At 38.1% G+C, this 12,991-nt stretch overlaps 1 protein-coding gene across 11 annotated transcripts in view; it reads left to right on the top strand.

The window, feature by feature from the left end:
• ULK4 (unc-51 like kinase 4) overlaps positions 1-12,991 on the top strand; it is a 248,934-nt gene that overhangs the window by 140,190 nt on the left and 95,753 nt on the right. For 10 of the 11 annotated variants that reach the window (XR_012585552.1, XR_012585549.1, XR_012585551.1 and 7 more), the window contains one exon: positions 9,877-9,982. The exons of the other annotated variant lie outside the window; for it this stretch is intronic. Coding sequence is in view for 7 of the 10 variants with exons in the window: in XM_074575248.1 (XP_074431349.1) it covers positions 9,877-9,982 (106 nt within the window). In the remaining 3 variants the exon portion in view is untranslated. The remainder of the gene's footprint in view (positions 1-9,876; positions 9,983-12,991) is intronic. 11 annotated transcript variants of the gene reach the window in all.

The raw sequence follows: 12,991 nt of genomic DNA, 5'->3' as shown, positions 1-12,991 counted from the left end.
AGAAGAAAACACATTCATCCTTGAGTTCTTGAATGGGTGCCAAGATAACAGTGTGATACATGGGGTATGAAAGTGTGTTTGTGTAATATTACATATTGTTTATCAGGGAACATTAACTTGAGGTAGAGTTGAGAGTAGAGATTATAGACCACTAATTTATAGAAGAAGGAACTTTACAGAGATAGTTTACCCATAAAATGTAGTCCTATATTTCACAGAGATATTGTAATATACCTAAAATATTTTTCATTTCCTGGATTTGTAATTATTTAATTTGATTACAATAAAGGTTTACTAATGTTCATGATCCTTAATTAACTTATTAAAAAAACCCAAATCCAACTAACCAAACACGTACATGAGTCTACCATCCATTATACTTTTTTTCAGTGTTCAGTTGTCTGGAAACAATAGTGCTAAAAAGCAGGAGATATGCAATTCTGTAACCTTCTGCAATGTCAGAAGGAAAGGAGGAGGCTGGTGATTTGAAAGGGAGTTGTTATAATTTAAGCGTTGGGCCAATCATGGCTTGTCTTGTCTTGACCATGAATATTAAGCAAAGAAAAATCATGCCAAATAAAGTCTTCCTGTAATCTTTCTTTAGAGTATATATGAATTTCACTCTTAAGCAAACAACTGTAGTGTTGAGAGTTAATGTTTATTGAGTATAACACCACAAAACCCCACTGTGATGATGAGTAGAGTTATTTAACAATTTTTTATTTACACTTAATAAACACAGTGTTTTGCTAGATAGAGTTTTCACTTATAGCAATCAGTTTATAATTTCTCTTGTCTTGTTTGCCTAGTGTCATACTAGGAATGGGTAGTTTGCTTAGAGCATAATTGCTTGTCTGTCGAAGCCCAGGACAGGAACATGAGAGAGAGGTGCGCGCTCTCATGGGATAATAATGCTGGCTGTATCACTCTGCTGCACTTCTGCCAGTTTCTTCATTGATGAATATTGTTAGTGCTCCCCTGTTTTCTGCCCTGTGGCTTGGTGCCTTGGTGTAAACTAACAGAAAATGTAGTTTGATGCTGTAGGAACAACTTGAGAGGGGGAAGGCTGGGAGATGAGTTTACCAGGACATCCATACACAGTAGTATGCGTACTTTGAGCAGAATTAAGTGTCAATAGATGATACAGTCTGATTGTTGAGTATGTGTGTTTTCTAAATGCATTTCTCTTTGGGAAAATGCAAAACCTCTATGAACAGGTATCCAAGACTGAGATTAACAGGCTGTCTTAAAAAGAAATATTTTAAAAAGTGAGAATTTCCTAATGTTTTTCAGACGAGTAATTAATTACTTAGATAATCCCTAAAAAACTAATAGAAAATTGACGGTGTGACTGTGGTGGGTTGACCCTTGCTGGACACCAGGTGCCCACCAAAGCTGCTCTATCAGTCCCCTCCTCAACTGGACGGGGGCAGAGAAAATATAACGAAAGGCTCGTGGGTCTAGCAAAGGACAGGGAGAGATCATTCACCAATTACCATCATAGGCAAAACAGACTCTTAGTCTTAAGAGACCTTCCCTCCACCCCTCCCTTCTTCCTGGGCTTCGCCCCAGATTTTCTCTACCTCCCCCTCCCCTGAATGGTGCAGGGGGATGGGGAACAGGGATTGCGCTCAGTTCAGCACACATTGTCTCTGCTGCTCCTTCCTCCTTAGGGGGAGGACTCCTCGCTTTCTTCCTATGCTCCACTGTGGGATCCCTCCCACGGGATACAGTCCTCCACAAACTTCTCCAACACGAGTCTCCTTCCCGTGGGCTGCAGTTCTTCACAAACTGCTCCAGTGTGGGTCTCTTCTATGGGGTGCAGTCCTTAAGGAACAGACTGCTCCAGTTTGGGTTCCCCATGGGGCCACTGGTCCGGCCAGGAGCCTGCTCCAGTGCAGGCTTCCCATGGGGTCACAGCCTCCTTCAGATGCAGCCACCTGCTCCAGCATGGGGTCCTCCATGGGCTGCACTGGATATCTGCTCCACTATTACCCTCCGTGGGCTGCAGGGTGACAGCCTGCCTCATCATGGTCTTCACCACTGGCTGCAGGGAAATCTCTGCTCTGGCACCTGGAGCACCTCCTCCCCCTCCTTCTTCACTGACCTTGGTGTCTGCAGGGCTGCTTCTCTCACATATTCTCAGTCCTCTCTCTGGCTGCAATTGCACGGGGTTTTTTTTCTACCCTTCTTAAATATGTTGTCCTAGAGCCGCTACCTTCGTTGCTGATGAGGCTCAGCCTCGGCCAGTGGCGGGTCTGCCTTGGAGCTGGCTGGCATTGGCTCTGTTGGACATGGTGGAAGTTTCTAGTATCTTCTCACAGAAGCCATCCCTGTAGCCCCCTGCTACCAAAACATTGCCATGCAAACCCAATACAAAGACTTTATCTCCCCTCAGCCCAACTAAATTATGGAAGGGAAAAAGCATCCTTTCCTTGTTGCATTTCACTGTTTCTTTGTCAGCTAACACCTTTTTCTCCAGCACCACTGAGTTTAGGTCTGTGAGGATGAAGAATGAAACATTCAATTTCAGAGTAAGAGGGACAAGGGATATTTTTCCCATCTCCCTTTCTACTTCAGAAAAGTCTAGTGTTTCCTCACTTTTTTGCTTTTTTTTGGGGTTTTTTTTTATTTGTTAGGGAAAATGCTGGGAAAGGTATTTCAATCTGGATCTTGCACACCTCAGTAGGTAGTATAATCACTGAGTCAATCTCAATTTCTGCTTTTAACTACTAATTTAGCAGCTAGTTATCTATAGAGAAGGGAGAAGAGACAGAGACCCATTCTTTGACAGTTGATGATAAATTTGGGAATGCATGGTTAAGGAGACCAATGTTCAAATCCCTGCGCAGCCCATATTCCGGCAGAGATTTGAAACTAAATTTTCAGTATCCTAGGTGAGTGCCTCAACTTAGTACCCTATTCAATGTATGTCTCTTTTATGATTTTGAGCAGAAACTCCATTCTGAGCCTTCAAACCTTTTCCAGTCAAAAATTTTAATGTGATCCTTTGGATAAGTGTAATGAATCTATGTTCTCTCAATTAGAAACGTCACCAGCAAATTCCCCAAGCTCATCTAAACTTCTTTCCTTGTAGTGGCAAAGAGTCTTTTACATCAAAGAAAAATCCATGCAGGGGAAAAAAAAAAAGATGTCAGTTGGTTGGTATCTGTCATTCTGAAGTTGTTTAAGAACTAGCTTTTAATTAATGCTGAAAATGCAAGTCTGAGAAGTGAATATTTTGGTATGGAAATTTCTTGGTGTAGTGGTTGATTGCAGCTCCCAAGTGACTTTGCAGTTCAAATGCCTCGCTAATACTCGAAACTCTCCAAGGCATCTGCAGATGTATGATACTAAATATGAAGTTACTGCTGTAGTGGTATCAATTACTTGTAGAGCTTCATTGCTTCAAAACATACCAGCATGAATGCTTACAGGGTGCCGGCATCTTCCTTGATATAAGGAAATTTAATTCTCTAGAGTAAGATATGTACATAGCTTCTTTTCCACACTGTCTCTTCAGTCTTGAGCAATTTTTACTTTTAAGGGAGTTTCTGAACATTATTCACAATGAATACCTTTAATACTCAGGAGCTAATTGCTTGGATACTTCTTTCGAGGTAATGGGGAAAATCACATTTTTATAGGAAATTGCTTCAGAGTGTCCTCCCTGTGAAGGAGCCTGACTCTACTTGAGTGAGGAGTCTTTTCAGGCTCCCTCTGTTGACAGTAAAGAAAATTTCCCTTGAGAATGAGTTCTTTCCCTGAGGTTTTCAGGAGCAAAAGGAGAAACCTTGAGAGGTTTCATTGATGCCATAAATTTAGGTGCAATTCTGTAGGAAGAAGAAAGGGCATTGCCTTTAGAGTTTTGCTGCTGAGTTGCTTTGTGTTTCATCTCTAACAGTGAATGTAAGATTGCATGGCTGGTTATTGTTTTGTGTGTTGTGCTGCAACAAAATCCATCATGTCTTTGTCCAAAAAATTAGGAAAAAAATGGTACATGAATTGCACTGAATTTGGACCTGTAGGTTCCTGTTGTTGGTTTGTTGGTTGTTTCCCCCCCCGACCCCGATTATTCCTTGATTCACTGAAAATTGACTAACAGAAACTTTAATGCCAATAACTGTGGTTTTTTGGTCAGATAAATACAAAGCAAAAGCAAGGACAAAAAGCAATTCTTACTCAAGATTTAGGACTTTGGTAGTTTACACTATAAAAATTGTATGTTAATTTAAAAAGTATATCAATATCTTGGCATCTTTCTCTTTTCATCATGTATAAAGTAGCATTGGTGGCAAGCTTTCCATGGTTTCCCTCTTGATAACGTTGAAAATTGTCTACCTCTAATTTGGAACAGATTTAATTATTCTTTATGTAGTTTATAAATCTCATGGTTGCTGACACAGGACAGTTCTGTAATCCTTAACTTGCTACTTAAACTTTCCTTCTTAGGTTAGTGTGGTTTATTCCACTTCCACAAGTTTGAAACATGAAGTAGTCCTCTTAAAGGAGGAAAAGTAATTAAGCTATTAATAGGTGGTGTTAAAAATTGTTCTTGTTCACACGTCCATTCTTTGAAGTTATATTGTTACAGGATTTGGGAATAAAATGAGAAGAGAAAGGACACCGGTCTTTCAGTTCTTAATGTTTGTTGTACAAAATAAGTACTGTATGATTTTGGCAGAAGCTGATTTTCTCAAAGTAACAAATTTCGTCTTTTCGTTCTATAGAGACAATGTTCTTTAGGGCTCTGTTTGTTGCAAATGTCACCTTTCCTCCTTATGCCTCGTGAGCCTTGTGGGATTCTGACCATTAACACAGATAAAAGTGCACGCTTGTCTCCAAGGTGACGTGGAGAAACGAAAAGGATGTAACAAATGGGTTCCAGAATAAAAAGAAAGATTGATAGATCTCTGAAAATCTGAACGTAGGTATGGCAAGAGGATGCACTTGTAAACTGATATACTTCTCAAAAATGGATTCAGTTCTCAAAAAGTATCTTGTGAAGTTTTGCATCGCCTGCTGCAGTGGGTAGGAGAACAAAATCTAAGACTAACGCTGTTGCTTTCTGTTGGTTGGTGCTTGACATCCTAGGTTCTTATTAATAGTATCCTTTCTCCTTTGTCAGTCCTTCAAAATTACTGCTGTTTCCCTGTCCTCGACTGACTTTTCCCAAGTACTTGGTGATTACTAAGAATGCATATTTTCTTTTTTTTCTTTTCTCCCTAACACTGCAACAGAAATTTCCGTGAAAGCTGCAAGACTTCTGATCTTCATGTGTGAACTGAATATATCACTGTTGTGATACATCTGAAAAGCACAATTATTCCAGAAACTGGTTGCCAGATTAGTAGTTCCTCCTTATTGTATGACCCTGCCTAGAGGAAAATATTTGGAAACATTCACTGTGTTAGAACTGTGCTTTTGAAAAAAGCCTGATTTTTTTGAAAAGCAGAGTAGCAAGAGACATGACTGTGTTTACTTCTGACTTAAATCATCAATAAGAATAGTATTACCTTAATGTTAGAGATTCCTATTTATGAGCTTTCAGTTCATCCATAACTGGTTTTATGTATCAAAAGCCACAAAATGTTAAAGACCAGATTAGCCAACTATGTAAGTAGCTGGATTAAATTTGTTTCTCAGTGGGCTTCCTCTTGTGATTGAAGAACAGTGCATACGTTGTTGTGCGTGTCCCTTGCAGGCTGCATGTTAATAATACTGTTTCATACAGAAGGGTTCTACTGCTGTCTCCAGAAAAGTTTCTGATCCTCTATTTCATATACACAAAGTAATACAGTATATCAAAATAAACTAGGTTGAATGCAATATTAAACTGTGCACTTGTTAGAGGTCCTTCTTAGCATCAATGCTTTGGTTTATTTTATCTCAACTACACCGTGCCAAGGAATCAGCATGTGAAAATGGCATCCTTTAGTAAATATAATTTGGATATGGTTCACGTCTGTGACTTTCTTCTTTCAATGGATTTAGTGTATGAAAAATCAAGCCTCCATCTAGTTATGTCCCCTTATTTACCTAACTTGCATTCATAGGTCATATGTAAGCTTGAGAAGGAGAGCCCCTTTATAGTGAAAGTTTAATCACTGTGATTATATTGAATGATATTATATACTGTGGTATATAGTGCTTCTTAGATTTAATTACAGTATATCTGTAAACACAGCATTTAGTGCATTTTCTTCTTATCACAATTGCTATCTCTTTTGTTATCTAAAATGTAATTAAAATACTGTAGTTCGCCTATGCTGCTCTAAGTTCTAATCCACTTAAAGGAAGAGAAATGGCAGCTTTAGCCATGGTTCTCTTGCCAAGATTCTACTCCTACTTTGCTAATTCACAGCCTCTTACCTAACTGGCTTTAAAAAAATACTTCAACTGATTTCTTTTGTTAACGTACGACCCTTCAAAATTAGAATGAAAAGTTTAATGGCCTAAATACAGTGCAGTACTATTTGAAAAGACTGATTTATCTTCTGTGGTTCCTTTTTTTTTTTTTATACTAGTATTTCCTTGTTATGCCCTTGGTATTTCGTAGCTGTCCTTTTTAAGCACTGAAGCAATTAGTTTTGAGAAGGCTGATTCTTCAGGGTCCAGTGCTTTCCTGCCTTTCATTCGCCGAAGCTGTACATTTTAATGAAGTTGTTTCATCTGTGTTGCCAAACAGTAGAATTTTGCTGCTTCAATTCTAATTATCTCTGTTGGCAAATGCTATGTTTTATTAAAGCTGTCAAGTGCGCTGTTCATTAAATGTCCACAGTCTGTGGTGCTGTGCACACAAATTAGATCAGCTTTGCTCCTTGATAGATTATGAAGAAGTTAAATGTTTTTATATAAACCTCTAAAACTGAGTCTAAAAGCAATCAGTGATGACTTATCTAAGTAAAGCATACCTGTAGCTTCTTGAAATCTAGTATCTTGTCAAAAATCATCTATGGTACACGCGTTAAAACTCTAGTAGTACAGCTGAGTATACTGTTTGTAAGATTATTTTATTCATTAAGAGACCATTTTCCTTCCTGAAGATATCTACATTGCATCTTGAATTCTAATTTATATGTGTTTAGGGCAAGATAAGCTTTGTTACATATGCTTTGATATAAGTAAAAGCGTCAGTGCTAGTCTTCAGTAGAGGGTTGCATAGAGTAATTGATCTCCATTGAAAGCAAAGATAGCTTCATTTTAATGTTGCTAACCTGGTGAATGCAAGAGAGTGCTATCGTAGGCAACTACCAGCTTCTCCTTTAATTGTTTATCTCAAAAGGGAATTTTACTAGAGGATGTTTACTTCAAATATATGGGGCAGTAATAGAAATATTGTACTTGCAAAGAAAATATTTGAGTCAGCTCTCGTTTTGGCACTTGCAGAATTTTTTTGCTTTTATTGATTTTATATTTTCAATGTATGTATCATTACCTTCAGTAACACAAATAGGCATTCTTACTATTTAATGTGTTGTTTTCTAAATGTTCTTTAGGAGAATTAATAAGATATTATGATGATAGACTACCAGACAAACACATTGTTGATCTTTTGAAAAAATGTTTTTTGTACCCTTCACTTATCTGTAGGAAATAACTTCAAATTTATTTTTAGTACCATGGCTATATGGTATCTTTTTTCTGTATTGGTTACCTTATCTTTTGAAGAATGTAGTGTTTATACTTTCCAACATTGCTTTTAAATTTATCAGGCTGTATTTTAAACTTTCAGAGGAACAGATATTTAGTGTAGTCTTTACGGAAATCATAAGTGACATCTCAAAGTGCTATGTAAAGTAAATAGAACTTTGGGGCTCTTGGATATATATTTTTTTTAGGTCTTGGTAAGAAAATACAGTACTTCAAAGGCTGTGAACCACTCTTCCTTGTCTTTTCTCCTTATGATCCAGTTTAAAGTGCTCTAGTATGAATGGAAAATTCAAACAGCCTGAAGTTGAATAGGAGGCTGTGTATGTTTATATATTTCTCTATCTTATTATGCCTTATATGTATTATGCCTTATCATGTATATTTCATGGTATTTACAGGAAATAATAGCATTTTATTTTTAGCTTTTGAGTGCAGAAACAGAAATTAGTGTTCTTAAAGCAACCATGTGAGCTCTCTGCTTGTCAAAACCTTTCCTTTGGTAGTTAAATGTTTAAAAGGTAAACATTTGTTCTTCACATAGCGTGACCATTTATACCACATAATAGAGAACTTTCCAAAGCGGCATTGAAGATGCATTTTACAGTATCCTGAATTTTATCAAACTAGTCAAGAAATAAAAATCAGAGTGTCTCACTTGATAATTTCTTGCAACCAGTTATATGATGTTGCTAGGCAGGGTTTCAAATAATGTCGTTTATCCTAAATGCTGTGCTGATGACTTAGTCCTGGCCCAACCCAAAAAGTGGCTTATAAACGAGAGATGTCACTCTGAATGCCATTCATAGGTTGACTTGAAGTGAATTTTTAGAAGAATAGTAAAATATGTTCTTTGCGATTACTGCTGGCTAACAGTCAAGCAGCCTAATTCTGCACCAGCTATGGTATTTTGATAGTAATATTATCTCAAAGAAGGATAGATTGCTCCTGTTGTTTTCAAGCATACATCTGAGACAGAAGGTCATAAATACCTGAGAAAAGAGATGTAGAAAATAAACTGTTCTTGATCACCGGTGCTCATCTCCTAAAAGATCTTTCAGGGAGAGTGATTCTTTGACTGTATTCAAGGGCTGAAGTAATTTTTGTCATCTGAAATACTTAACCCAACTTCAGACCAATAACTCTTGTCTTGTTCAACTTAAAATTTAACTTTTTTCAAAGGCCTACTGTCAGAGAGAAGATGGATCAGAATAGATGGTATATCCTGTGGCAGTGAAGTAGTTGAGTGATATCAGTATATTGAGAGATTTGATGGGAAAGGGAAGTATGGAAGTCACCTAGGTGCATGTGAAAAGTCTACAATACGTGAAATATGACAGTTTTTTCTTAATGTTGTTATTTTCACTTTGGATATATGTTTTTATTTGGCTTTGAGTCCGAAAAATTGCACAAAATATCTCCTGAACCTTGTAGGGAGATTTGAAGTGTATTCAGGCTTGTGTTTATATCTAGACTCAGATTTGGAAAAGCTTCTCCTATTTTGGTTCCTTTGAAGTTACCCGAATTATTAGTCACCAGCGTGAATAAATAAATATTTTGATTTCACTGCCTTGCCCACCCGTTTCAGGTTGAGTGTACAAGTGTATTAACTACAACAGAGGAAAATATATTTGTTTATAAACGTTGACACCTTTCTCTTATCAGTATAGTCTCACAAAATTGTGAAAAATCACTGAAGCAATCATCAAGCATAAGAAAGACATCATAGGAGTGATGCAATTTGATACAGAAATAGGTCTTTAATGTGCACGTGAAATTAATTTTATACTTATGAAAGTATACAAACAAAACCAACAAATAGATTTTACGACTTACTGTGAGTTATCAAGCTGAAACTGAAAAGACTAAAATCAGTACCATTAGTAAAATAAATGCCATAAAAAGAGAAATGTTCCTGGTTCTGAAAATATAGAGATTAGCTTGATAACAGCTCTATGCCATTTCTAAAAGTCCTAATGTTTTAGACCTAACTAGGAGCTCTTTAATTTCAAGAGCACATGGGATAAGTTTAGAATTGTCTCCCTGAAATTGATATTTTCTACTAAGATATTTGGCTGGTTTTCCAGTATTTTAAATGTTGAACTTAAGGGATTTGAGAGGGTATTGCTTTTGTATTAGTACATTTTTGAAAGGGAATAGTCTTCTAACCTTGCAAAAGGAAAACTACGTTACTTTTATTTGGGTTTTTTGTGTTTGTTTTTACAGGAACACCAAAACAGTATACTTGGGAATACAATGCAAACTGTAATCGCCTTACTGAATAACATGGTTGCTAACAAAAGCACGAACATGATGTTACTCTTTGAAGAAGGTATGTCATTTTTATCTTTAGTTATTCTCCTTGCTATAGATGTTTCCTAGTCTGTTATAATGTCTGGCACTGTGTGAAACTGTAGACCTGTATGTAGTTATGTTCTATAGTGGTTGTTAGGTAATCGCATTGTAACTGACTGGTACTCCTCATCACTTCGTCTACCTCTCTTACTGATTTGATTATAAATTTAACTTTTAGAAAGCTGTTCCTCCAAGAAAATGTGGTTACAAGAGAATTACTGACTGAAAGTTATGTTATGCCTGTGAAGAATGGCTTTGGAAAGGAGTGGGCTAGAGCTCTGACCGTAACAGTGCAGAGTGCAGGCAGAGGGAGCCTCTGCAAGTTCTTCCCTTCTTCTCTGCTGAAACCTGTGTACAATAAGTTGTACTATATTTCTGCACTTTTTCAAAAACTGTTCCAGTCCAGTGATGCAGACTAATGGGGTGGGGCCCAAACTCACTATGGAGCGTTAGTCTACAAACCGTTCCATGTCTTCATTTCGTTACGTTTTATTATCAAAGCTCCTTTTATTTAGAAATTGGTTCTGGTTTAAAAAATGAAGAGAAAATTTCTGCTGTTGGAAATCTATATACACTTGAAAACTTGTTTAGAAATATGCATATTTATAGCATTACTTTTTTTTCTCCTTAATGAGTGAGTGACATCCAGCAGTACAGGCCTTAATGAGTAAATGGCATTCAGCAATACAGGTCTACACTGTTATTTGTACTATTTCTATAGAATAAATCAAAGACCTAGACTACTGACATAGCAGTATATGGAGTACTCCAGAAGGAAAAGGAACAAATTTGCATGGAGACGCAGTGAAGAGATAGCTAAGTCTCTTGTGAAGCCAAGAGTTGAGCGAAAACCTTTTCAAAAAGTGTCTGGGAAAAGATTGGGTGAAATGTGGGGGGGAAACTTCATCAGAGTATAGCTTTTCTATAGTCATCATATCAGAGGAGGAACCAGGTGAGACATAGTGTGATTAATGGTATAAACACTGATGGTGACGAGCAAATTTGAAGAATAGTTTTTGCCTTAGATATGTGACTTTTAAAAAAAATAATCAGAACACATGCCAGCCTAAAACTCCATCAAGATTAGTAGTAGTGGTCATGCCTTCATTTTCATAATTACCCTAGCAGTTAAAGCACTCAACCCAGGAAGTGGGAGAGCTGAATTCCTATTCCTTTTTATTCTGAAGGGATTGAATGGACAATGCCATAATTCAGGAGATGAACTGGAACTTGACATTGTAGTTGGTAACATGCTTCTCTTCAAAAAGATCCACTTTGAACTCAGAGGTGTGAGACTAGGGACAGAAGAAAAGAAAGAGGAGGAAAATATGACTGAATTGGAGAGGGATGGTTCATAGGATTCTGATTCTTTGGTTATTTCTCAGCAAACTGCCTATCACACTTGGAACTGCTTGGAGTTTCTTGGGGTTTAGATGTATGTGCTGCTTTTACTATCTTTGGGCACGTCTGCTCTGTGTCAGGCAAAATCCTAAACTAGCGCTGACCTGAGCTGCAACAGGATAACTTATTAAAACTGCACGATGATATGCGAAGAAGTTAGCTCAAGTCCCACAAGCACTGTAACCATGTAATTGGCATGCCTTACTCGAAGTAATAAGCTCTGCCTTTCTGCATGGCAAATTAGGTGCAAAACTATCTAACAACATGGCAACACTGCATTCATTCCCTAAATATCTCCACTTTATTGTCTCACAGAGCAAATTCCCACGTACTTTTTATGCTGCTGGTAGTACATCAGTGCTCTTTCACTTCTCATCTGCTCCAAAAATAAAATGCATCTCCTCCATCCTGCCAGTTTCCAAATTAAGGAAGTGGGATAGAAACATTATTAAAGTCTTTTATCTTTTCCTTGCGCTATGTCACAAATGACTCCAGTAATATTTTCAGACTATTAGTGATTGGATAACACTAACTTGGGCTCACTGAACTTCAGCATCCTGACTGGGAAAAACAGTGCAGCAGCCAAAAATAATTTATCTCAAGTTAAATGTACCCATCTTCTCTCATCCCTTTTCGCCATTGGCTAATCTTCAGAGTACTGAAAACCTGGATTTTGGCCAGTGCTTTATTGATTAAGGGTCTAATTGTCAAGTAAAGAACTTCTGAAATTTAGTTTGCAAGAACGTTATGAAGGTATTGATCTTTTGATTATAGACTGTAAGATTTTCTTCATATAAAAAAGGGAGAAAAGGAGGATCTGGGGAACTACAGGCCTGTCAGGCTGACCTTGGTGCTGGGGAAGGTTACGGAGAAGATCACCTTGAGTGCCATTACCTGGCATGTACAGGACAACCAGGTGATCAGGCCCAATCAGCATGGGTTTATGAAAGGGAGGTCCTGCTTGATTAATCTAGAAGGCGATGATCTCCTTCTATGACAAGGTGACCTGCTTAGTGGATGAGGGAAAGACTGTGGATGTTGTCTAACTAGACTTTAGTAAAGCCTTTGACACCATTTCCCACAGCATTTGCCTGGAGAAACTGGTTGCTTATGGCTTGGACGGGAATACTCTTTGCTGTGTTAAAAATTGCCTGGATGTCCAGGTCCAAAGAGTTGTGGTTGCATGGAGTTACATCCAGTTGGCAGCTGGTCACAAATGGTGTTTCCCAGGGCTCAGTACTGGGGCCTGTTCTGTTTAATATCTTTATCAGTGATCTGATAAAGATCACTGATTGAGGTTGGGATTGAGTGCACCCTCAGTAAGTTTGCAGACGCCACCGAATTGAGTGGGAGTGTTGATCTGCTTGAGGGTAGGAAGGTTCTACAGAGGGACCTGGACAGGCTGGATCGATGGGCCAAGGCCAATTGTATGAGGCTCAGCAAGGCCAAGTGCCAGATCCTGCACTTGGGTCATAACAGCTCCATGCAGCGCTACAGGCTTGGGGCAGAGTGGCTGGAAAGCTGCCTGGTGGAAAAGGACCTGGGGGTGTTGTTTGACTGACGGCTGAATATGAGCCAGCAGTGT

The sequence above is a fragment of the Larus michahellis genome, chromosome 2, assembly GCF_964199755.1.
Source record: "Larus michahellis chromosome 2, bLarMic1.1, whole genome shotgun sequence".
Lineage (NCBI taxonomy): Eukaryota > Metazoa > Chordata > Aves > Charadriiformes > Laridae > Larus > Larus michahellis.
The sequence above is the reverse complement of the archived record's forward strand: the minus strand, read 5'-3'. Positions and strand labels throughout refer to the sequence as shown.